The sequence below is a fragment of the Podarcis gaigeae genome (genome assembly GCF_964106915.1).
Source record: "Podarcis gaigeae genome assembly, chromosome: 6".
In the NCBI taxonomy this organism is placed as follows: Eukaryota; Metazoa; Chordata; class Lepidosauria; order Squamata; family Lacertidae; genus Podarcis; species Podarcis gaigeae.
The window spans coordinates 76,507,237-76,531,102 of record NC_139682.1 but is presented as its reverse complement, the minus strand read 5'-3'; the positions used below and the strand labels follow the sequence as shown (position 1 = coordinate 76,531,102).

At 41.6% G+C, this 23,866-nt stretch overlaps 1 protein-coding gene across 8 annotated transcripts in view; it reads left to right on the top strand.

Moving 5' to 3' along the window:
* The first annotated feature begins 730 nt into the window (after positions 1-730).
* Positions 731-23,866, top strand: part of CDC14A (cell division cycle 14A) — a 96,733-nt gene continuing 73,597 nt past the window's right edge. The window contains exons 1-5 of one of the 8 annotated variants that reach the window (XM_083743396.1): positions 731-1,807; positions 2,340-2,430; positions 13,964-14,039; positions 15,754-15,846; positions 20,588-20,667. In XM_083743396.1, coding sequence (XP_083599522.1) covers positions 1,693-1,807; positions 2,340-2,430; positions 13,964-14,039; positions 15,754-15,846; positions 20,588-20,667 — 455 coding nt within the window. In that variant the 5' untranslated portion in view covers positions 731-1,692. Of the gene's footprint in view, positions 1,808-1,890; positions 2,154-2,339; positions 2,431-13,963; positions 14,040-15,753; positions 15,847-20,587; positions 20,668-23,866 lie in introns of those variants that run through there. The other 7 variants (XM_083743394.1, XM_083743395.1, XM_083743400.1 and 4 more) reach the window with 7 other exon arrangements.

The following is a 23,866-nucleotide window of genomic DNA, read 5'->3' as shown; positions in this document are numbered from 1 at the left end:
GGGAAGTTCCTGAAGGGATATCTATGAACCTCCTTTGTACTGTCATGGTTTACCCAGATGCTCTGCATTGAGGGATGTCTGATGGGCATCCTGGTTCTTATGAAACACAGTTTTTTGTATAAACTGTGTCTGGAACCATGTAAAACTTGCTAAATCCTCAGGAATATCACCCCTTGGCCTGCCTGAGCCACAGTAACTCAACCTTATGCATGATGCAATTTCTGACCATTTGTAGAAGGGATGTCCTCCTTTTCCATGCCAAAATGCAAACCCTTAAGAGAGATGTTTCTTCTGGGCTCCGCTCTGGGTCTCTCTTGCCTCCTTGCTAGGAGGAGAGGGAACTCCGTTGCAACAGAAAAATGAAGATCTGTCTTGCTTTCGCTGCCCTCTGCCCTCCATCCATTCATCTCTGACCTATCCTGGACTTGGGGGACTTGGCCCCTTGGGGAGATGGGCAGCAAAAGCCAACCACCCCTATTTTTCTATATAAATATTGAAGAAGCATTGCTTCGCCCCGGGGATGGATCTTTGCTTCCTGGAAGCCAACCTCACCCGGTTGGTAATACAACTGAGCTTTAGGCTTGATTGGGATGGTTGAGGGGGGGCGGCATTCCCCCCCCCAATTTTTTTATTGGTTTTCACAACATTATAAACAAACAAACACATAAAACAAACAGACATAAATCATAGCCTTATTAAAAATTACACTTATTAACATTAAGTGATTTCCTCGCTTCCCCTTGGTTGAATTTCATTGCATATCCTTTTAACGGTTTTCCAAAGCACAGTTCTTAAAAAAATTTAACTTAAACATTAACATCCTTAGATCTTCACATTATGAAATTAAACATATTAATTCACCACTTAAATAAAATCCTAAGCCAATTAAGTATCTGCAAGCTGTTTTCAGTTAATTTAACTTAACATGTCTAACTAAGTAATCATTAAATTGAGGGGGGACGGCATCAGTTGCACTGAACGGCGGGGACCGACTCCGGAGTGAAGGTTGCGCCCGATCCCCTCAACAACAACACACTGAACGAGGCGGCCTCTGACTAAACTCGCGTAGGCCCGGTGCCTCGGCCCGCCGGCTTTTGGAGGGGTTTTCGGCTTAAAGTGGAAGGAAGGAGCGGCCTCCCAGACCGCCCCCCCCCCCCTTGGCAAGGCCCGAGGCTCGGAAGCGGCCGGGCGGGAAGAGCCCTGAGGTAAAAGCGCGCGCGTGTAACAAAGCCCTGGTAACGCGGTTGCTACCGCCGGCGCCGGCTGCTTGGTAACGGCGCGCTGCCCCTTTAAGCCGCCGGAGGGCGGGACGGCGGCGAAGGAACCCCTTCCACGCCACCCCGCGCCCTCCTCCCTTCCCCTCAGGCCGGCTCCGTGCTCCTTTCCACCGCCACTCGCGGCTTGCTGCTGCTGGGGGTGGCCGCCGTCGCCGGAGCAGCGCCTCGCCGGCCGGTTGCCTCCCTGAGGCGCGCGCGCGCGCACCTCCCATCCCATGCGGGCGGCGGCGGCGGCGGCCGCACAAGTCCAGAGCCAGCCAGGTGGCGGCGGCGGCGGCGGCTGTCCGTTCCCTCAGCATGCCGCGCCGCTGCTGCTGGCGCCTCTGAGTCCGGCCGAGCGGCTGTCCGGCCGCCGCCGCTGCCGCCCAAGACGACGACGACGACGGAGAAGCCGCCGCCGTTCCGGGAGGCACTCATGAGCTCGGAGGCGCCTTCCCGCGCAGCCACGCAGCTCCGCGCCCTCTTTCGCATGGAGCCGGCTCCGCCCGCCTCGTCCGAGCAGCTGCTGGGAGCCTCGGAGTTCCTCAAAGGTGAGGCTGCAGCGGCGGCGGCGGAGGAGTCTCCCCTCCGCGAGTAGGGGTCGCCCTCCCGTCATATAAAGGAAGGGGCGCGACGCAACAACTGCCCCCCTCCGCTGTCCCGGGAGCGCCTGGCCCGGGGCGGGGGTGAGAACCGCCTCTTTCCCCGGGGCGAAGTTCGCCGCGCGTCCCGGAGCGAACGCGAAACTCCCCATAGCCCCTGCGGGAGAGGCTGTTTCGAGGGGAGCCCCCCCAAATCGCGAGGCGGGCGGCAAGGGTCCCCCCGTCGGCGGGAGGGGAAGGAGAGTTATGGAGGAGGCCGAGACGTCGCCGCCCAGCTGCGAAATCTTGGTGGCAGGTAATGCTTGCTCCGGAGTGAAACCCGATCAAATGCGTAGGGTTGTTTCTTTCTTTTTTCTTACGGGGGGGACGACAAGCGACTCTCCCTTCCCGCTTTGAACTAACACTCAAGTTCCAGCTAAGCAGCGGGACGTATAACTTGAAGATCTTACTTCATGGTCTCCCTTTTTCTTTTTTCTTGCAGACAGACTATATTTTGCTACTTTACGAAACCGACCCAGAAGCACAGTAAACACGCACTATTTCTGTACGGATGAGGAGCTTGTTTATGAAAAGTAAGTTCGTATCTCTTCCGCTGTTTAAAAAAATTCCTCCTTCTCCTTTCTGCTCACTTTCGTTTTCAGCGTTGTTGGTCACCCCCCCCCCCCCCTTGTCGCTAAGTGTTTGGGAAAAGGTTGGGGGAAGAGGGAGAACAAACTTAAGCGAAATACTTGCGTATAAGTTAGCGGTATATGTGTCCAATTGGTTGTTTTTATCAAACCAGTCCTTGAGACTTAATTGCATTTAAACAGAAAATGGGCGCCCCCTTCCCCCACCTCCTGTTTCCTGCTTTTTTATAAAATGGATTCTACTCTGGCCATAGGTCTCTGTGTAAAGTATTATTCTCAAATCGAATTCACATCTTAAAGAAGAAGCCTGTTGTACCTGTCCGCAAATGTTGGGTTAGAAGTATTTTCTCTACAATTTGATGAAAAAGCAAAACATTGTAGATGCACTACTGATCTACAGATCTATTAAGTGCATGATAGTGGTTAGCAATGAATATATATTGAGTTTGCAGCATTAAATGTGTTGTAAGATGGGTCATTCAGTTTTATGGTAAGTGAACCTCAGTTCACCGAACTTTGGAGCATGGTTGTTAAAATCATTACTTCATCAAGCTGCTTTTGTGACTGTGTTTTTGTACACTGTGATAAATTCTGCCTGCTGATTGATACTTTCTGGGATGAAACAAGCACTTCAGGAGTTCAGAGAATAACAAGAAGAGCTTTTAAGATAGTATCTTTCCTTTTACACTGCCAACTTTGGTTGCAGCACTGCCTTCCCCCTCCCAGCAATTTCTGTATCTGATGTAATTTAGCCATGGAGTTTGGGCACTGAAAATTTACAGATGAAAGGGAGGGATTTGCATTAAAGTTGTTGCTTAACAATTCTACTGCAATAGTAGCTTGTATCTACTTCAGTAGTCAGTAGCAGCATAATAAAATGGAAATAAAATAAATAAAGGAAGGCTCAAAACCTTCGTGATTTCTTTAAGTGATATTCATTGCCTAAGTACTTTTGCACTCTTCAGACTGTAAGACGTGATACTGCTTTGGTTTCAGTGAGATTTAGGCTGCAATCCTGACACAATGTGCCTGGAAGTTAGCCCCCTTGAATTCAGTAGAACTTGCCTCTGAGAAGACACAGGATTGTAGGGTTATGACTAACTTCTGATGGATTGTGTCCTAGGCATCCTTACACAAATGTTTATTAGTGAAAGACAGATTAGACTTAACATTGGAAGGACCTATATTTAGCAGTGCAGTCAAGCTGTAGATATACATAGCAGTTGTGTTAACAATCCCTGAATGCTTTGGTTGTCATTCTTATCACTCTTCATTTTCTAAAGTGGCTCATGAACCTGCTTAAATTGGCTGGCAAGTTTGTTTTAAGTTCATTGTTGGGATGCTGATACAACCTGTGTCACTCTCATTTTCTTAGGAGCTTCAAATCCTTGTTGGCCAGTCACAGATAAGCCCTGACACTTCTGTTCTAGAAATATTTGAGGAATTGCACACTGCTCTCTGAGACTTAAAAAAACACCGTGGGTAACCAGATTGACAACATTTGCTGGACAGACTTAGGATAAGAAGAGTGTTAAAAAAAAACCTGATGAAAAAGATGGATGGCAGCATAGCTCCTGAAGCAGAGTTTGCAGGGGAAGGTGGAAACACATGTTTAGGAGGAGGAAGGTAGTACAGATTTCTGGAGTAGGCCATAACCTGGGCTGCTGTCCAAGGTGTCCAAATAAGTAGGATTAATCCTTTGAATAGCGGACAGGGCTAATGTGTAGTGACTGGCAGGACTAATGCATTGCAAGCTGGAAGCAAAATGCACGTAGATATTCAGTGATGTGGGATAGGAAACATTGCAGAAAGTTTCATTTTCTATAAAAAAAAAGTGTTGCTTCATAAAATAAGTAAGTACTTTGAGGAGCACATCATTTTTTATTTTAACTACCCTGAATAATTTGGTATACTGTAAGTAACATAGGCGCTTTTCAACTAAATAATTGTGGTAGTGGAAGTCAGCACAAGGAATTTCCCCTTGTGCCACAGGACTTCTGAATCCTCCTTCCCCAGCGACTTTCACCCCTCCCATCTGCTCTGGAGAACCCCCAGAACAACACACAGTGGGAAGAGAGGGGAGATAGTTCTATCAGCGTAAGCATTTCTGGCTGCCCAACAGGACTATCTCCTTTGCGCTATGTTGAATACAACCCATAGGGTGGTATCTGACTGTCATAATTGGAGTCAACCCACTGAAATAGACCACCCTGTTTACAGCACAATCCTATACAGTGGTACCTCGGGTTAAGAACTTAATTCGTTCTGGAGGTCTGTTCTTAACCTGAAGCTGTTCTTAGCCTGAGGTACCACTTTAGTTAATGAGGCCTCCCGCTGCCGCAGACGCACAATTTCTGTTCTCATCCTCAAGCAAAGTTCTTAACCCAAGGTACTATTTCTGGGTTAGCAGAGTCTGTAACCTGAAGCGTCTGTAACCCGAGGTACCACTGTACATGTTTATTCAGAAGTAATTCCCATTGTGAAGTTTACTTACAGGTTAGTGCAGATAGGACTGCAGTCTTAATGTTTCTGTCTGATACACTCCAAGCCCATCATTAGGTGAAAAATTGATATTTACCCTTAAGGCTTTTGGAGTCAATTCAACTCCATGAATGAATTAAAACACCTCCACCCCTATCACACGTGATAGAGTCAAAGTGTTCCTGTCAAATGCTGTTAATAGATTAGCTATTTGCCATGTCTACAGGTGCTTAGCATAGGACCTGCTCTGTTTATTTCATGTGAGAAAGGTGACCATAGAAGGTGAAAATACTTTTATCTATTTTCATAATCGACAACACACTCACTTGCCCAGACATTGCCACAAACTGTGCTGGGGAATCAGTAGTACCCTACAGATTTACAAAACTCCTTTCTGAAGTTGATTTTTGCAACATTTCCTCTTCACTTACCTTATGAACCTGCAAAATATTTTTTAATAGATTACATCCTATGGTGGCTTTGCATTAGCATATGCACTTACTGTGAAAGGCAGGGCTCTTATTGATTATCTATCCCCCCAATGCCATCCACACCCTTAACTTCTACTTGGAATTCAGGGATTCTATGGGACAGTATGGGATCACAGAATCATAGAATGTGCATAAAAGCTGCAAGTGTTAGGAGGGATTGATGAAAATGGAAGTGCTCCCTGCGCAAAACCACCATTGGATATAACCCATACAGTGATGCCTCAGGTTAATAACTTAATTCGTTCTGGAGGTCCGTTCTTAACCTGAGGTACCACTTTAGCCAATGGGGTCTCCCGCCACCGGCGCACAATTTCTGTTCTCATCCTGAAGCAAAGTTCTTAACCTGAGGTACTATTTCTGGGTTAGCAGAGTCTGTAACCTGAAACATCTGTAACCTGACGCATCTGTAACCAGAGGTACCACTGTAGTTATCATACTACAAAACTTAGCAATACAACTTTGGGTATTCTAATTGCAGTTGCTAAGGTTGCAAGCAGCCATCACCCTTAATCCAGTATGCAGCAAGACTTGATGCCCATTCTCAGTCAAGGACTTTTAACTGGTCACTTTTTTCCAAGAAATGTCTTTACAAAATGGGGGTTCTCAAATCAAATTCACATTACAAATTGAATTACCATCAAGGGTATGACGTCACTGGCTTTCCCCCAAAAGGCTAAATAAAGTCTTTGGAATTGATGTCTGGCTTCAGTCCTGGACTACCAGTGTCAGAGAGGAGCTTCCTCCTCGGTGTGACCTGTGGAATATGTTTACCCACAATCTTCCACAATGCTGTTTGCAGCATAATAATGTTGCAACTGATGAACAATTAGGGCCATTCAAAAGACATTTCCAGTGAGGCAAAGTATGCTTTCCAGACCTTCAAAATAATGCAACAAAATTTTGGTTATGTGGAGGAAGGTGCCCCAAGAGCTTGAAACCTAGGCCCGTCAGGGGCTGAGAACCTTAAATTTACATGGTTCTAGATGAAATATAACAACTGATGATCTTCTTGCCAAACCACACAAAGTTCAGTAGTGGGGAGGGATTGCTTTGGTTGGCTCATTGAAACAATCAAATTAGAAATTGCCCCATAATACCTTGCCTGCAAATCCAGAAGTCTTTCAGCAGCATTTTTGGTCTATAAAATTCCTCTGTATAGTATGCGTGTATTGCTATACTGATCCATTAGCTGAAGTTTCCAACATTTAAAGAATTTCACTAATGCATATTCCTATTCCAGATGACCTACATTCCCTGTTCACTTTTATATAGCTTTAATTATACTTAAACCACCAGGAAGACTAAAAAAATTCATTTCTTAGTCATGTGAAAAATAGGGGCTTTTGTTGTTTGGCCACATAACGTCACTTAAAGCCTACAGCTCTTAAGAATAATTGTATTGTAATCATAATAATTCAGTTGAGGATCAAAACTTTTAAGGGGTATTTCAAAATACTCTGTTTTGTACAACAAATTACCTGCCTCTGGTACAACAAAAGAAGCTCTTATTTGAAGTAGCTCATTTTAAACCTAGCATCAGGAGGGATTCTGTAGGTTGTACACTCATATGAACTGCTTATTGCAAGAAATGAAGAACCATGGACTTCATTTGGGACCTAAAGCCATAGTGACATAGCTTTCTTGCTCAAGAAGACTATCTTCTCTTTCAGAATCTGCTTTTTAGGTTTATCTTGATTTCTCTGCAGATTAGTACCCCGCCCCCCGCCAAATTCTAGCTCCATTACAATTGATGTAAAGTTCAGTTAGTCAGTGGTTCTAGGAAAGTTTCAGGTACTATGAGTGAGGAAAGGCCTTGCTCTTTGTCTTATTTTGCTTGTAAAGTACGCTATACTCCATTTCCTCCCTAAAGCTGAACTAGGATTTTTAACTAGCTGATGCCGCCTGATTCAAGAGCATCAGGAGACTAGATAGCGCTTAAGATAACAGTGTATTTTTTCCAACTTTAAAAATGCTTTAAAGCCTATAAACACTGGTTTCTTTAATAAATCTCGTTTTATGTTTGGCAACCAGAAATTTGTGTCTAGGGTTAATCTTGCTCTGCAGTCCTACTTGCTTTACCCTCTTGAACCACAGTTCAGGGGTTTGGAATCTTCCCTAGTCACAGGGATTTAGATTCACTCTCCAATTATTGGGAGGTCAGCTGGTTTTGTTTTATACTGGGTGGCCTACCAGTCTTGGTATAATTGATATGTGGCAACTGTTGTTCAAAATACTTTGCATACTAAAACATGCATAACTGAAGCATCTCCATCCAAAAAAACAAAAAATCATCCCTTTGTGGCTTTCTTCTGAAAAATGTTCCACTGCATGGTAACTACTGTCAGCTGCCTTATCAGAATTATTGCATGCTACAAGAGCTTACTGCTGGATCATACCAAAAGGCTAGCTAAGAATGCTGACCGGCGGCCAACCAGAGGCTTCTGGGAAGTTTCCAAGTAAATGAGAGCAGCAGTCATCCCATATTGATGCCTCCAGAACCTTGTAATAAGGGGTATGCTGTTGGCATTCATAAAGCTTCTGCTCAGCTGTCAAAGCTAATAGACCTACTTCTCAGTGAATCTGTCCAGTGCTTTATTAGAACTATTTAAGTTAGGGGCCATTGCCCCAACTTGTGCTAAGGACTTTCCCTACATTAATTATGCTTTGTTTAAAGAACTATTTTCTCTTCTCGTGTCCTCAGTTGACTGCCAATGCAACCACAATGGATGACCTCCAAGTTCTGGTACTATGAGTAAAATCTTGTCTAATTCCTCCACAAATGCCCTTTAGCCATCTTAAAAAATAACAACACCAAAAACCTAAAAAAAAAAAAAAAATCCTACTCTTCAGTGTTTCAGCATATGTTAAAAAAGACACCCTGTTTCCAGATTTAAGAACAGTCCTGATGAATCAGGCCAAAGGCCCATCTAGTCCAACATCCTGTTCTCATTGAAACCAATCATATGCTTCTGCGAAGCCCACAAGTAGATCCTGGGTGTAGTACCATTCTTCCCACCACCATCGCATGATGCCCTACAACCGGGTTTTCAGAGCCATACTGCCTCCAACAGTGAACACAGCCATCATAGCTAGTAACCACAAATAACTTTGTCCTCCATAAATTTGTCTAATTCTCTTTTAAAGCCATCTAAGATGGTGGCTATCACTATTTCATATGGAGTGAATTCCATTGTTCAGCTATGTGAGGGTTATTCTTTTCTTTTCTTTTTGTCTATGTTCCCAAACCACACACACTATTCCAAGCTGGCACTGTTTTAAAGTGTTTGCACTCCAACCTACCAGGACATGTCCAGAGCTTTGGAAGACTTTGCTTTTTGTCCCATGATCCTTGCACTTTGGTGTTTGCCTCCGACATCTATATGAAGCTGTTGGGAGTGGTCCTTGGGAGCTTTGGGGCAAAGTCTCGTAACATTTATGTTGGGAGGGGCTGTACATGATCTGTACCATTGTCTTGGTGGACTGGGTGAAGGCCAGTAAACTGAGTATGAACCCTGAGAAGATGAAGGCATTGTGGCAGATTGGCCTGTTATTGATGGGGTCACACTCTCTCTGAAAGAACTGGTACTTGTCTTGCCATAACAATTTATATCCGGCTTGCTAGAATATACGACCTTTTTTTTTTCATTTGAGTAACTTTCCACTGTTTTAATGGAACTGCCTTGCCCTTTAGTCTTCTTGATTCTGTCATTGCTATCAAACAACATCTCTTGGTCTGTCTAGCCTTAAAAATAAAATAAAAAATAGAGGTATAACTTTCATAGTTGTTTTATAAATTGCTCCATTTCCTTAAAGAATTTGACTGTCTTTAATGACACTTACCACGTTTAAATTCTTTCTTTCACTTTAATGGATGTTATTATTTTAAAACTGAATTACTTTGCTTGAGAGCCATGGCAGTGTTTTGCTGATGATAGCGCTGTGACTGTTTCCCACTTGACCATTTACTGGGCATCACTTGTCTTTCCTTAGCAATGCTGATCAAAACATAATTTAGAGTACATCTGCAGTTTGGTTCACAGCAGGATTAGAGTGGAGAGTGGTCTTAGCATACTTCATTCTCTGCCTGGAAGGCTTCTCTGACATCAGAGTATATATGTACAGTGGTGTAGTAGGGGTGTGTGTGTCGCCCTGGGCACAAAATTCTGAGGGAATGCAACCAGGCACTCCCATGCAGGTGCCGGCTTCCGTGGTGATCCCCACCCCAGTGGGGATCTAGAAATCTAGAAACTTTTAATCCAATTTATGTCGACTAATCAAGTAGTCAGTTGGTCTGTTGCGTTTATTTGTTAGAAACCATTTTCATCACAAAAATACAAAGATACAACCAGTTTAGAAATACATTTTAACATAAGTGGTCCCTGGCACATGGTACGCCATGTTCTACAATGGAATTTTCTGATCTGCTAACGCAAATAGAAACTTCCTATGTAGTGCATTTATCCCCATCCCATCAACAAATACCAGATTTTCTCCCTAGTATTCCAAAAGGAAGCTCTCTGGAGAATTCATTTGAGAAGGCTATTCCTGAGAGAATTATGTGGGAAGCAATACAGTAAGGAAAGAACTAATCAGTGTGAAGAAAATTTAAGCCACCTTTTTTTTGGCTGTCTTCCTGATTTGTGCGTTTTTTTTAAATCTCAGAATCATGCTGAGCTTCTGTTCTAGGTGCAGAAGGATGATGGAAAAGTATATGCCACTATTTTTGGTTCAAAGTTCCCTAATGCCATGCCTATGCAACATCATTATTTGAACCACCATTAAGGCCCATTCAGTCATGCACCATAAGCAATTTTTAATGTGTGATGGTATCAGAAGGTGGCCTTGCCCATCATAAAGGTTCTTCTGTAGTGCTATTAATGTAGTACATTTGTCATCGTCATCCTGGCTATTCCTGTCTGTTGGATCAAGGGACCAATCAACCGTATTTTGACTTGCAGAAAGTGTTCCATATTGGGGCAGGTCTTGAAGATGTTTGCAAATGCAGTTTCCCATTTGTTGACAAGCATGGATTTACATTGTTAATCCCCTATTGTGAGATATCTGCATTCTCAGTATCACATATTTCCTGTTGACTGTAGGTAAAGGTAAAGGTACCCCTGCCCGTACGGGCCAGTCTTGACAGACTCTGGGGTTGTGCGCCCATCTCACTTAAGAGGCCAGGGGCCAGCGCTGTCCGGAGACACTTCCGGGTCACGTGGCCAACGTGACATCGCTGCTCTGGCGAGCCAGAGCCGCACACGGAAACGCCGTTTACCTTCCCGCTGGTAAGCGGTCCCTATTTATCTACTTGCACCTGGAGGTGCTTTCGAACTGCTAGGTTGGCAGGCGCTGGGACCGAGCAGCGGGAGCACACCCCGCCGCAGGGATTCGAACCGCCGACCTTTTGATCGGCAAGTCCTAGGCGCTGAGGCTTTAACCCACAGCGCCACCTGTTGACTGTACTGGCTGTCAATTCAGTGCCTGAAACATCTGAGTACAGCCTGTTGTTTCCTTCTCCTCTTTCTGAAGGCAGGTTAAGGCTGTTGTCCTATAATCCAAGTAGCACTTTTGAATTCACATGCATAGGATTAGGACCTAAAACCTTCTTTTCCAGAAATCACCGGGTTACTGTTTTCTGTGCAAGTCTACTTTTTATTAAAAAAACTGTTTACTGATGTTTCATTGCATCTAATACCACTGTCTTAAAATCACTGAATACCATTGTGAAATGTATTCACAATGAACACTTAATTTTTTAAAATAGGTATATATAGCTTCGTCCCCATCCTGCCACCTATTTTCAGGAATTGAATTGGCTCCCCTGAATCCTCTTCAGGTTTTTTCACATGAAAGAAAGATCTAACTTTAACAACTAAGCCTTACGAGATCTACAGACGATTTAGGCAATTTCCTGCTTCCTGTAAATGTAGCAATCAGCAGCAGCTGCCTTTCTTTGTAGCCACATTGCTTTGATAACTTTTGAGTTCAAGTTTGTACCATAACTGCCATGTCTCAAATGCCAACTATTAACACTCCAGCTCTGCCAAGTCCAATTAAATATTTTATGATTAAACATCAAAACATGTCATGCCCGGGAAAATGAATGTGCTTTTATACTGTCTAATGAAAATAAAAAGCTGAATAGGCCATCTATTCTTTTCCCTTAAGCCCAGTGTATTGAAAGCGATTATTCATGTTAAGTTGACATACATGTCTTAAATAAATGTCTTTGCCCTATTTTTACTGCTTATCTTGTAATAAATATGGTGAAAAGTAAAGTAGAGGGGAATGATCTGCAGCCACAGGGCTGATTTAGTCAGACTGGTAACTAATTAATGAGTTGGGAACTTGTCATTGGCTTATTCTTCAAGAAGAATGCTAGCTCTTGTTCTGTTCTTTGCAAGCAGATCTAGGCTTGGCATATCACACTTGACTGGTTAATGCACAATAGGCTTACATGGGCAGCACATTCTCTAGCTGGTCTGTATCTGTTTCAAATGGAGGAAGCTCATAAGAACCTTAACTCCTTGTGCCTCGCAACTAAACTGCGTTGCTCCTTCTGAAATCTTAACATCCACCTCAAACACACTTTGAAGATACTGGATCTTTTAGGTGTTCAATCAGCAGAGAGACTATAAACCATGGGTAGGCAAACTAAGCCCCAGGGGCCGGATCCGGCCCAGTCGCCTTCTAAATCTGGCCCAAGGACGGTCCGGGAATTGGCGTGTTTTTACAGGAGTAGAATGTGTCCTTTTATTTAAAATGCATCACTGGGTTATTTGTGGGGCATAGGAATTCATTCAGTTCCCCCACAAAAAAATATAGTCCAGTCCCCCACAAGGTCTGAAGCAGTGTTTTTCAACCTTTTTTTGGGCAAAGGCACACTTGTTTCATGAAAAAAATCACGAGGCACACCACCATTTGAAAATGTTAAAAAATTTAACTCCGTGCCTATATTGACTATATATAAAGTAATTCTCTTGAACAGGAATCAAATAAACACAAATAAAGTATTTTATAATTACTTTATTATGAAATAGTAAGTAAACAGAAATATGAAAAATTATAAAATACTTTATTTTTAAATCTTTCAATTTTTTTCAATTTTTCCCACGGCACACCAGGCAACATCTCGCGGCACATTAGTGTGCCGCGGAACAGTGGTTGAAAAACACTGGTCTGAAGGACAGTGGACTGGCCCCCTGCTGAAAAAGTTTGCTGACCCCTGCAACAGTTGCAAAAGTTACTGTATCTGGCGGTGAGCTACATCATACAGCTTATCTGTGAGAGACTCTGAATTCATTTATCAAAATGTCATACAGAGCCAAGTACCTCTTTGAAGCTAGCAAGTCCCATCAACACCAAAGTGGCATGTTTTAGCTTACTGTGTTTGTCTCCGGAAAATGAAAACTTAGCTGCACCTTCCAACATCACAGAGCTGTGGGACTACATCTGACATTAGCTTTGTTTTGTCAAATACCTGATGGCGTCATAGGTATACAAATCTTGTGACACAAAGTAATTGGATTCTGAAAACAAGACTACTAAGAAAATGTTAATTAATGGAATACTTACTCAAACTGCTTGAGTGCATACTTCCCCCCCAGTCTATAAAGTGCTGCTTTTGCACTCTTTAACCTGAATGGGCCTATCCTATACATGTGTGTTATGGGCTGGCAACAGTTACTAAGGACTCTTGGAAGCGTGACACTTGGTTTGTGAATCAGCTCAGGGCCTATCCCTCCTTTACAACAGTAATGCCTCATCTTTATTCCTGGAAGGTGATCACGGCCTCCTGGACTCTTTACAATACATTAGCAGCAGCAGCTTATTGTCTCTTATATTTTAATTATTTCACTCCATTTGGAGTTCTTTTTTTTAACCTAAAAGTGTTGTTCTGCCCCTACATTTGGGTAATTAACATTTACTGAGTTTTCAGTAATAGTAATAATAATAATAATAGTAATAATAGTAATAATAATAATAATGGGACAAGTGTGAGATTCTATCAATTTATTTGTGTAAACTATGGTAGCTATAAAATTAGCAAATGCAGGATTACACACTGTAATATAAAGTATATATTGCAATCAAAAAAATTTCTGAAGGAGCAGAGAATACATATTTTTCCTTATCTCCTGACAAATCAAGATGGTGATGTTTCTGGTTTCTGAACAGCTGCACTTAAATCAGCCAGAAAAACTATATGGCACCCCTGGAAAATTGTTAATTGTCCATCTGCTGATCAGACATGGCCACTGAATATAATCAAAGGTGGTCCTTCAACTTATCTGTGTGGAGCAGACATCACCTTTTACTGTAATCTCATTGTCTCACCTGCCCTTACACTGTAGAACCGAGTGTTAATTGTGCTCTGCTGCTACATACTGTGCCGCTAGGTTTCAGTGGAGATGTTGCTAGGAAGGGAGAGCCTTCGAATAGTGAAATATTTGACAACAGCAAAAGGACTAAAGTACAGGTTTTTTGACCATTGGTATATATTCTAGTTTTTATGCAGATTTTGGACCTTTAAATGTGGCTCTGGTACATCGATTCTGCTGTAAACTAAACAAGAAATTAAAGGTGAGAACATTATATTTTCTTCTAAATATTGTTTTTTTTGCTAAAATTTAACAAACTGTTATTATTAACAGCCATTTATGATAATTAACAGAACTGCTGAACTTACATTAAGATTGTGTTTTTCTCTCTCTGAATAAAGAAAATGACAATTTATGCTCCATATGAAAATTAAACTATGGATTTGTTTATGCAGTTCCATGACATCTAAAATATATACCACATATATTAACGGTATTCTTCCAGTTAACTCACAAGATGATCTGAAACTTTGTTGGAGGAAAAATAGTTTGAAAATGATTATATTTCATAGAAATTCATGCAGTCGCTTGATTTACATATAAAGGTAAGCCAGGGTGAAACAAACCATAGCTTACAGGGAACAAGCATGTATGCTGTTCAAACTGCAGCCATCTCTCTTCCTTTGCTGCATTAAGAGGAAACCAACCAGATTGTTGACTCACAATTACATGCAAATCAGTGCTTGTGGTTTGTTTTTCCCCTCCAAACCACAAGAGCAAGCAAAGAATATGCCATGGTTTGTTCCTGGCTTTGTTCTAGCTGTGCTTTGAAGAGAAGCAAACCATGAGTTGCTAGTTTGAAGATAACACAAGGGTTGCCAGACAAGAAAGGGATGAGTGTGATTTGAGCAGTGCGCTAGGATTCTGTTTTGTTTCTCTGTTGGATGTGAAATAGGCCATTATCTCAACATGATAAGTTTAAAAATTTCTTAAGGCATAAACTGTCTTGAACCGTGATCCACGTAGCCTATGTCATAATAGATCACTCTTCTTTAAGAGTTTCATCCCTATGCTGAGCACAAGAGTAGAAAACAAGTCACTGGTTCATTGTTCTCTAACCCCTATTCATGTGAGAGATTTAACATTTGATATTACTGGTGTTTCTGCACAGTAAGCAGCAAGCTAAGAATGGAGCCTGGTGATTGATTTACATGTTCTGGACTTTTCATTCAAAGGTGTGACTGTCTTGTAAGCATTCCCTCTGTCTTTATTGTTGTTGCTGAGTGAATACATGAGGAGACTGTTCCAGATGTCTTAAAAGAGGTTATTTTGGTGTCCCAGTTCCTCAGGCGTATTGTCTACTAGAACTTAGGCAGGGCAGTCATTCAGATGAGCACAGGCGATGGGAAGTTAGCCACAGGAATGCCATCACCTGTGGCTGATGTAATATCCAGACCATCTCAGAAAGAGGCTGAAGAAGAAAAGTGAGAAAGACAAGTGGCCAATTTGCAGGCAGATTGTGATTGTCTAGGGATAGATGAATCTGTCGGTTTTGTTTCCCTCTGTTTTTTCCTTTTCCGATCCTAAGTTTATCCCATTTCTGCAGCAGTTTGTGATTTTTATTTATTTTTAGTCTGCATAAAATCTTGTGAGGATTTTTTGCACATTTCTCCTAATATTTGCATTTTGGGGATCTACATAAGAAAATTCAGAGAAGTACAGATTTCAAAAGATTAAATGTGTTTTAGTTCACATATTAGTTTGGAAAATGCAAAATTAAGTTTTAATATGAGCCAAATAAATCTATTCTCCCATCCCTAGTTGAGGAGCACTTGACCAGGGAGTGAGGTGATTTGAAAGAACTGCCAAGACACACAACACTAAACTGGTATTACTTAGCTGCCAGTATTTCATTTGCTTAAATTTGTGGTTCTGTGCTAACCATCCCTTTGTACTTTTTTTTCCTTTTTAAACAGTCATTCAGTCTTTCAAGAAAGAAAATAGTATATTATACCAGCTTTGACCAGCGGAAACGAGCAAATGCCGCATTTTTGATAGGTGCATATGCAGTAAGTATCACTCGATAAGTCTGTCTCTCTCTCGCTCTCTTGCAGGGACTTGCTGACCTATATGTTTCTGGCTAAGTACAGATACTATAAATGCTAGTATCACTGTCCTTTTGTTATAATTCTTCTACAATCTAGTCCAGTATTTAAACAGTGGGAGAGATTTCCCCATTCTGCTGAACCTTTGTCTCTTCTGTTGCTCCCTTTCCTGCTTCTGGTCTTAAGCAGGGAAAGGAGGTAAAAAAGATAGTTACATTTAGTGGTACACTGTGTTCACATAATACAGCATTGTTCATTCTTGTGCCCAATTTCCTTTCAATATCTTCCTTGGACTGGGAATCCAGACTCTACGATTGGTCCCAGGGGGTTCAGTCTGCTGCAGGGACTTTTTTCCCTTACTCATTCTTCTTGGATTCAAGGGAACCAGCAGGAGAGATTGCCCTACTGCTTTCATGTTGAGTTGTGAGCACCGTTTTGACCTCTCCTTTGTTAAAAGGCACTTTGTAAGTTATGTTTGTTAAAAGATCTACGGCTGTGCTGGTGAGGCAAGATGGCAAAGTTTGTGTTGGTTTTATTTGGGAAGCTTGATATTATTATTATTATTATTATTATTATTATTATTATTATTATTTGAAGCATGCATATAAAATGTTGTAGGTCATTTATCTTTAAAGGTAAACAAGGTAAACATTTGAAGTTTTGTAGCAGTACGTCTTAAAATAACGCTCTTTTGGCTAAATGACAGTAAGTTACATTTTGGATTTATGCTGTTTAGAAATGGGTCTCCTGTATAGGGAAACGGTGTGTAAAAACCTGTGCCAAAAAGAAATATTATCTCTACTGAGATCATCAACATTACTTTGGGAATATGAACTTGTATAAGTACGTCATATGTCTCAATCTTCCTGTATGGAGTAATGGAAACAAATGGGCCCTTTGTGGAGCAACTGAGCAAGAGACAAACAAATGAACTAGTTGAGCTGTTTCTAGAGGAGCATAACATTTGCTTTAACTTCATATGTGTGCTGAGAAACACCAAACAATAGTCATATGGGGATGGTATTGGCATGGAAATGAAATCAACGAAGGACAAGAAAGAAGAAATCACAAGAAGGAAAGGAGCAATTGCACAAGCTACTGTGTTTCGACTCGTAGCCATTGAAAGGGAGTTAGCTTTAACTTACATTCTTGTGTCTACCAGCCCTCATTGGACAGTAGGACTTAAAACCCAATATTTTTGGATGTCTCTGTACATTTGTTCTGTGCTTCTATATGGAAATTCTTCAGCAGGCCCAAATAGTTCCGTATGGTATGACTCAAGGGGGTCCAAGGATGATGGTCTGTAGAATGTGGCCTGGAGGATTTGTGTTTCCCGTTCTGTAATTCAACGATGCCATGATGAACTTGGTGTCCCATTTGTCATCCTTTCTGGCTATAATGTTGGAATTGTTTCTAAGGCTGTAATGGCATTATATTCTGCATGGTTGAGATTATACTTCTTGCTGACAACCTCATCCTGGATCTGACAACGGAAGCCTTCTGTGTTTAAATAAATATATAAACCTGGTTGCTATTGCAACAGGCGTGATCATGCAGAATCATTAGCGTTGAGAAGATAGTGCAGCAAAAGTACTGCAAACAGTGAATTGTGGTAGAAATATTCCTTTTAATAGTAATTTATAAAGCATGTTGAAATGTCCAAGCTCTGTACAGCACTTAGATTGGACATAGACTGCAGATAGGAATTATCTAAGAGACACAGTGCAGAAGGAATAAGGAATGAAGAGGAAAACAAGCATTGGCGCACAGTTCTTTATGGCAAGGAGGACGGAAACAAGTTTCCTGTAGCTTCTGCTTCTCTGATTGATAGATGGGGCTAGGCTTGCCTGTCCCTTCAATTATGTTCAGAGCTCAGAGCATGCTTCCCTTTGGCTCTGTCCTCCCACAGCACTCCCACAGCACTTGGCAGAGTTCAGAGCATGCTTCCCTTTGGCTCTGTCCTCCCACAGCACTCCTTGTGCCATAGATAGCAGAAACAAACAGCCAGGTTAATGTAGAACTGCACACACACAAAGTGGAGCAGAAGAGCAATTATTCAGCTAGGACAGACACGTCTGCCTGGCTTGTGTATGACTGGCTAAATTAATAACATTAATGGTTGAGTTAAGAGTGCCACTGTTGCATCCCTATTTAGCATGGACAGACTCTAATGGTCTGGTATACAGAGGAGTCAGGTGTGTGTTGTTCATGACGTTTTAACAAGGATTAGGGATGGAGACGCAATCTGTATCTCCAGTTGTGGGGGTAAGGATTCTGCAGGGGTTGATACTAGGCACATCATAGCCTCATCTAATTGCTGTTTCCCAGGTGTGGGTGCAAATCAAGCTTAAAGGTGAGACAGGTAGTGCCAGAAGTGGGTCAGTCCTGCTTTGCACAGTATGCTTCTTAAGATAGTAGGCTGCTCTTGGAAGGAAAATAGAACAAGAGTCTCTCCTCTCTTGCCAAAATAACCTTCAGTTGAATTACTAGTGCTAAACTTGCATGCAGCCAACATTTTCCACTCATTTATCTCTCCCTTCATGTGCTAGGTTTATTATGCATAATGCTGCTGTTTCGAAAAACAATGTTTCCTGATGTTTGTGTAGGCTAATACATGACGTTCTGAACATTGTTAGTTTAGATGTTTGCTTTTTTACTGCCGTAATGCTAAAATATTAATGTGTAAAATGAGAATAGGCAAACATTAGATTAAATTCTAGAATAGAACTTCTACTGGTAGCTGTGTACTATAAACAGCTACACAATGTGACTTACATATTTTCTGTTGAACCCAGTTCCCAGGAACACATATTTCCCTCTCAGCTTGCTTTATTTATAATGCTGCCTTGAGTGTTGTTCAAAATGCAAGGTGGGAGCCCCATTCTTTCCCCCCATTTCCTCCACACTGTTAGCAAACTGTGCTCCTAGTGCTACCTAGCGAGGTCTAGTTAACATTTGACTCTACCATTGTGTGAAACAAATCACTCATGAAACCAGTATCATGTCCTGGTGGCATAGAGCACATCTGGTTGAATCTGGGACTCATAGTGTTTACAGTGGAAAGTAATCGTACTGTATTGAGTGGTTTTTTTTCCAGGCTGCCTTAAATGCAGCTCTATAATTCTCCCAGGATACTTTTGTTAGTTTCAGTAGAACTCCTGGTATAACGTCATCAGCTTTAGCAAGGAGCTGCTTAGCAGCCACTGGTGTGTGAAGTAACGGAAAGCCTGAAATGATTTTGCATGTGCTACTGAGCATTTACTCTACGAGCTCAGAATTTGCAGAATGTAGTTTAAAATTCCCTTGAAATGTCCCTATGCAGCATCCTAATCATGGAATAGTTCATTCTTTAGAAGCAACTTTTCAGGAAACGGAGAGAATAAAAATACGGTTTGCAAAACAGTCCTAGAAAGGTTTTCTTGAATCACGTTATTATCTACTACTGTTAGCAATGAAAACATAACGTAAGTTTTGATGAAGGGACACAGTTGTCTATATTTGTTAGTAATTTATTCTTTCATAAAAATTTATATGCTGCTTGATGGTAGAAAAAACCACAACCTCAAAGCAGTTTACAAAAGATAAAACAGTAAAATCAAGAAAAAAGCACAGCCATACTTTAAAACATACAGAAGTTAAGATACTAAAACAGATTAAAATGACCTCAAATTTCTAAGCATATTGGTTTTTAACAAGGGCCAAAAGGTATACAGTGAAAGCGCCTGCTTGCTCTCAGTAGGCAGGGAATTACAAAGTGTAGGCACTGCCACACTGAATGAGTTCTTACAAATGCAGAGTTCTTACAAATGCAGAATAGCACCTGTAGTAGTGCCAGCTCTGACAATTGATGCAGTTGAGTGGGTAAGGCGATCTTTTATAAAGACAGATTTCATTCATACGTTTATTAGCACTTTCCCCCCTTTTTTTCTACTGCTTACTTCTGTAAGCCGTCATGACCTACATCTTCACTACTTACAAAAGAGAAGGAAGTAATTTGATTTCCAAGAAGCGTACTGAATGAGAATAGGAGTGCTTTATTATAGGAGAGTCAGGAGAAGAATACTGACTTGAACATGACCACAGAAGTCAGAGGAACTAATCGTTTCTGTGGCTTCAGTGGAAGTGTTCTCGTCAGTATAACAGTGGATAGAACTGAACTCAGGATGTTGCAGCAAACTGGATGGAGTTTCCTGAAATGGTGCTCATAATGCAATCCCACTCATACAAAAACATGCCCTAAAACATGATTTATTGGAAAGCGAATTGCAAGCTGTGGTGCTTACATGAGATGGGCATATCTACATTAAGAATAATGTATGTTATCCAACGATGCTGCTTAGCTAATGGTAAGAATTATGTTGGTAGAAAGGTGAGGGAATATATTTTGGGCAATTCTTCTCCCCACTGCAGCCCTTTCCAAATCTTCTGCAGCAGATCAGGGGAAGGGGACATCTCTGAAAACTGCTTCCCTCCCTGTTCCTCACTGTCTGCTGAGCAACAGCATTGTATACAGCCTATTGGCATTTCTCTGACTGATTGAAGCATAAAAATACTCTTTTTAAGTCTGTGTAGCAGATGCTAAAGAATGGCAGGTTTCATCCAATTCACATCAAGGTCTTGTTTTGAGAAAATATATCGTACCACTGCAAATACCATTTTAGCTTTTCTAAGACAGTGTGTTGCTCACGTTGGTTTTCTTTTGCAGGTAATCTCCTTAAAGAAAACACCAGAAGAAGCTTACCGAATACTTTTATCTGGATCTAATCCACCATATCTTCCATTTAGGTATGGCTGCTGCAGTAATAATATCTAACATTTGCCTAGCACTTCCAGGTATAATGCATTATCTAGTTTCAATCCTTAACAACAACCCTATAAGATCAGCTTGTACAGTGGTGCCCCGCAAGACGAACGCCTCGCAAGACGAAAAACCCGCTAGACGAAAGGGTTTTCCGTTTTTGGAGGCGCTTCGCTAAACGAATTTCTCTATGGGGTTGCTTCGCAAGACGAAAAAATCTTGCGAGTTCCCGCATTTTTTTCTCGCCTTTTTCTGCTCTTTCCCTAAGCGTTAAGCCGCTTATCAGCTGTTCCGCTGATAAGCCGCTTCTCAGCTGATCGCTAAAAGCTGCTAGACCGCTAATAGCGCTAATCCGTTAAGCTGTCAATGGGCTTGCTTCGCAAGACGAAAAAACCGCTAGACGAAGAGAATCACGGAACGGATTAATTTCGTCTTGCGAGGCACCACTGTATTTGTTATCCCCCACATTGCAGGGGGAGCCTAAAAGACAGTAAGGTTTGCCTGCAGCCTCCTAGTGAGTTTGTGACAGAGGTAAGAGTCAACCCAGGCTCTTCCTGATTCATTGCTCAGCCTCTTAGCCATTACATTATGCCAGCTGTAGTTACAAATTAAACAGATTAGCTTCAAAGCTTCTAAATAGGTGTTTGAGGCTGGCATATTGTGTTGCAGTCGCTGCCTAGCATTTATATTACCATGCTACATGGATGATGTTGTGTAGCTTCTTTCGGGCACCACGATACTCCCCTTAGTCTACATTTCTCTTGCTTCATTTTTGGACCTGTTTTTCTGACTGCTTTTTGTTCCTTTTGCTTGCTACCCACCAAAGGTCCAAAGAGCTGTACATGCACTATTATTTTTTTCCTGGCTCCCTCCTGCATTCTTTCTCCCACACACCACCTTACCACCTCCCAATAACAAGTCTCTGGAAGATTGCCAGCACAGACCTTTGGGGTGGCAGCCCTATATTTGTGGAAGCTCTGCTAGCACATATGTTAAAACAAAAAAATTCCTTCCAGTAGCACCTTAAAGACCAACTAAGTTAGTTCTTGGTATGAGCTTTCGTGTGCATGCACACTTCTTCAGATACCTGTGCATGCACACAAAAGCTCATACCAAGAACTAACTTAGTTGGTCTTTAAGGTGCTACTGGAAGGAATTTTTTTGTTTTGACTATGGCAGACCAACACGGCTACCTATCTGTAGCACAAATGTTGACAGATTTGGGGCACCAGGTTAAAATGTGCTGTTGTTTTGTTTTTTTAATCCTCCCAGGCATTTGGATCCTAATATTGTTGGGGTTCTTGTGGCTATCTCAGTTGGAATCCTTGTGTTGTGTGAGGGAAGGGCATTTTTGCTTGGTTTTGGTGATTGTGGATCATTGGTTTTAGTGTATTGTTGATTTTACACATCATACATATTTGTGGTTGCATGAATGCTATTGTTGTAACTCACTTTGAGACTTTTCTGGTAGAAAATGACAAATAAATTCAATGATTAATACTACTTGAATGGTTTTGGCTTCATTGATAAAAATTAACTAAACTTTCGCTTTTGTGTTCTTTAGTGTGTCATTTGGTACATTTCTGCATATTAAATATGCATGTCTTCTTTTCAACCAGATTTAAGAGGCCGTGTCTCCAGGCTTGTATTATGGGCTTGTAACTTCTGAGGAACTGATTTGCACTTCACCGCAAAACCTAGAGAGTTAGTGTTTGGCAGATCTAGTTAAATAGAAAATGTAGGTCCAGCATGGGCTTGATGTGTCTGCCACAGCCTTGGAGCCTTATTGAGACAGATGTGAGTCACAGATGCCAGTGAATTAAGTTTGACCGTTAGGTAGATAGTGACAGAAGCCATTCCTTTGTCATTATCAGAATGACTTTCTACCTTCTGCCTGAAAATGTAGGAAAGAGTTCAAGGATAGGTACATAAGGCTGGCATTTCCTGACAGTCATTTTCATTAGGGCAAAATTGCTGCTGAATTAGCAGCTTAAAGAAGCTGGCTGGGTGCCAAGCATCAAAGCTTTCTCAGCACAGAGCTATTTGTAATACCTGGAGTTTAGATAGCTGCCAGGAATGTATTCTGAGCTGTAGGCATCAAATATTTAAAGCAAGGGCAACTTATCAATGATAGCAATGCTATTTTGAAGCCTACATAGCTACTGTGTATGCTCACTTGGTGGGGTCAGTGCATGGAACATGGTAGTTCTAACACATACACTGTTTAGTTATTTACTTGTTTTTTTAGTTGAGAGCAGAATTGACTTGTGCTGCTTGGTTACTTTTCTCCTGGAGCCTGCTTATTCATTATAGGCCTCCCAGTGCCAATTGTAAAGCGTTTGACACAAACTGCTTGTTTTCCCCTCTGAAATGTACCTGAGAAGGGACTGGAAGCGCGGCTCAAACATGCACAGTCTCTTCATTGTGTTCCCCTGCAGGAATACCCAGTTTTCCCTACCTAGGTATGGTTTCAAGAGAAATGCATGTCTGAATCTAGTTGAAAGGTATGAATGGAAGAACAGAAAAAGATACATATTTCCATGATCCAAATCAGCTTGTTGTTTGTTCCGGAACAACAAAAATGCTTTTCTTCATTTGTAAAGATTCTCAGTTTAAATGACTGGATTCCAGGATTTCTCAGTCTAGTGATCCAAGAAGTTCCTATAATCCAAGATTATAAGACACTTTTAGGAGATTTTTACATTGTGATATCTATTTAATGTGGAGAGTTCTTGTGATTTTGTTTATAAGGCAACATGCGTGCCTCTTGTGCTTCAAGGAGCATTAAGAGAAGCTTATAAATCATATAATTAAAAACAAAGCCAATACTGAAATAACCAAACAATCATAAAGTTCTCCTGGGCCTAGAATCAATAATCAAAAATGAGAACCAATTCTAGGAGGCTATCTAGACCTAATACCTGATTATCTAAAGTGAATCAGATTGCTGGGTATCTTGAGATAACAAATTCTACAATCCAGATGCTGCTACTGAGAAGACCTACTCTCAGGTCTGTTTTCTGCACCTCCTAGGCACCAGGACACAATCATTGCACGATCGAGTCTCTTGAAATATGTAGTATTAGTTTTCATTCAAATAGATCTGGTTTCATTTAGCTCAATGACCTGGAAAATCTTAATCTGCTTAGAAATTCAAACATCATTTCATGTTAGGACTGTAGAGGC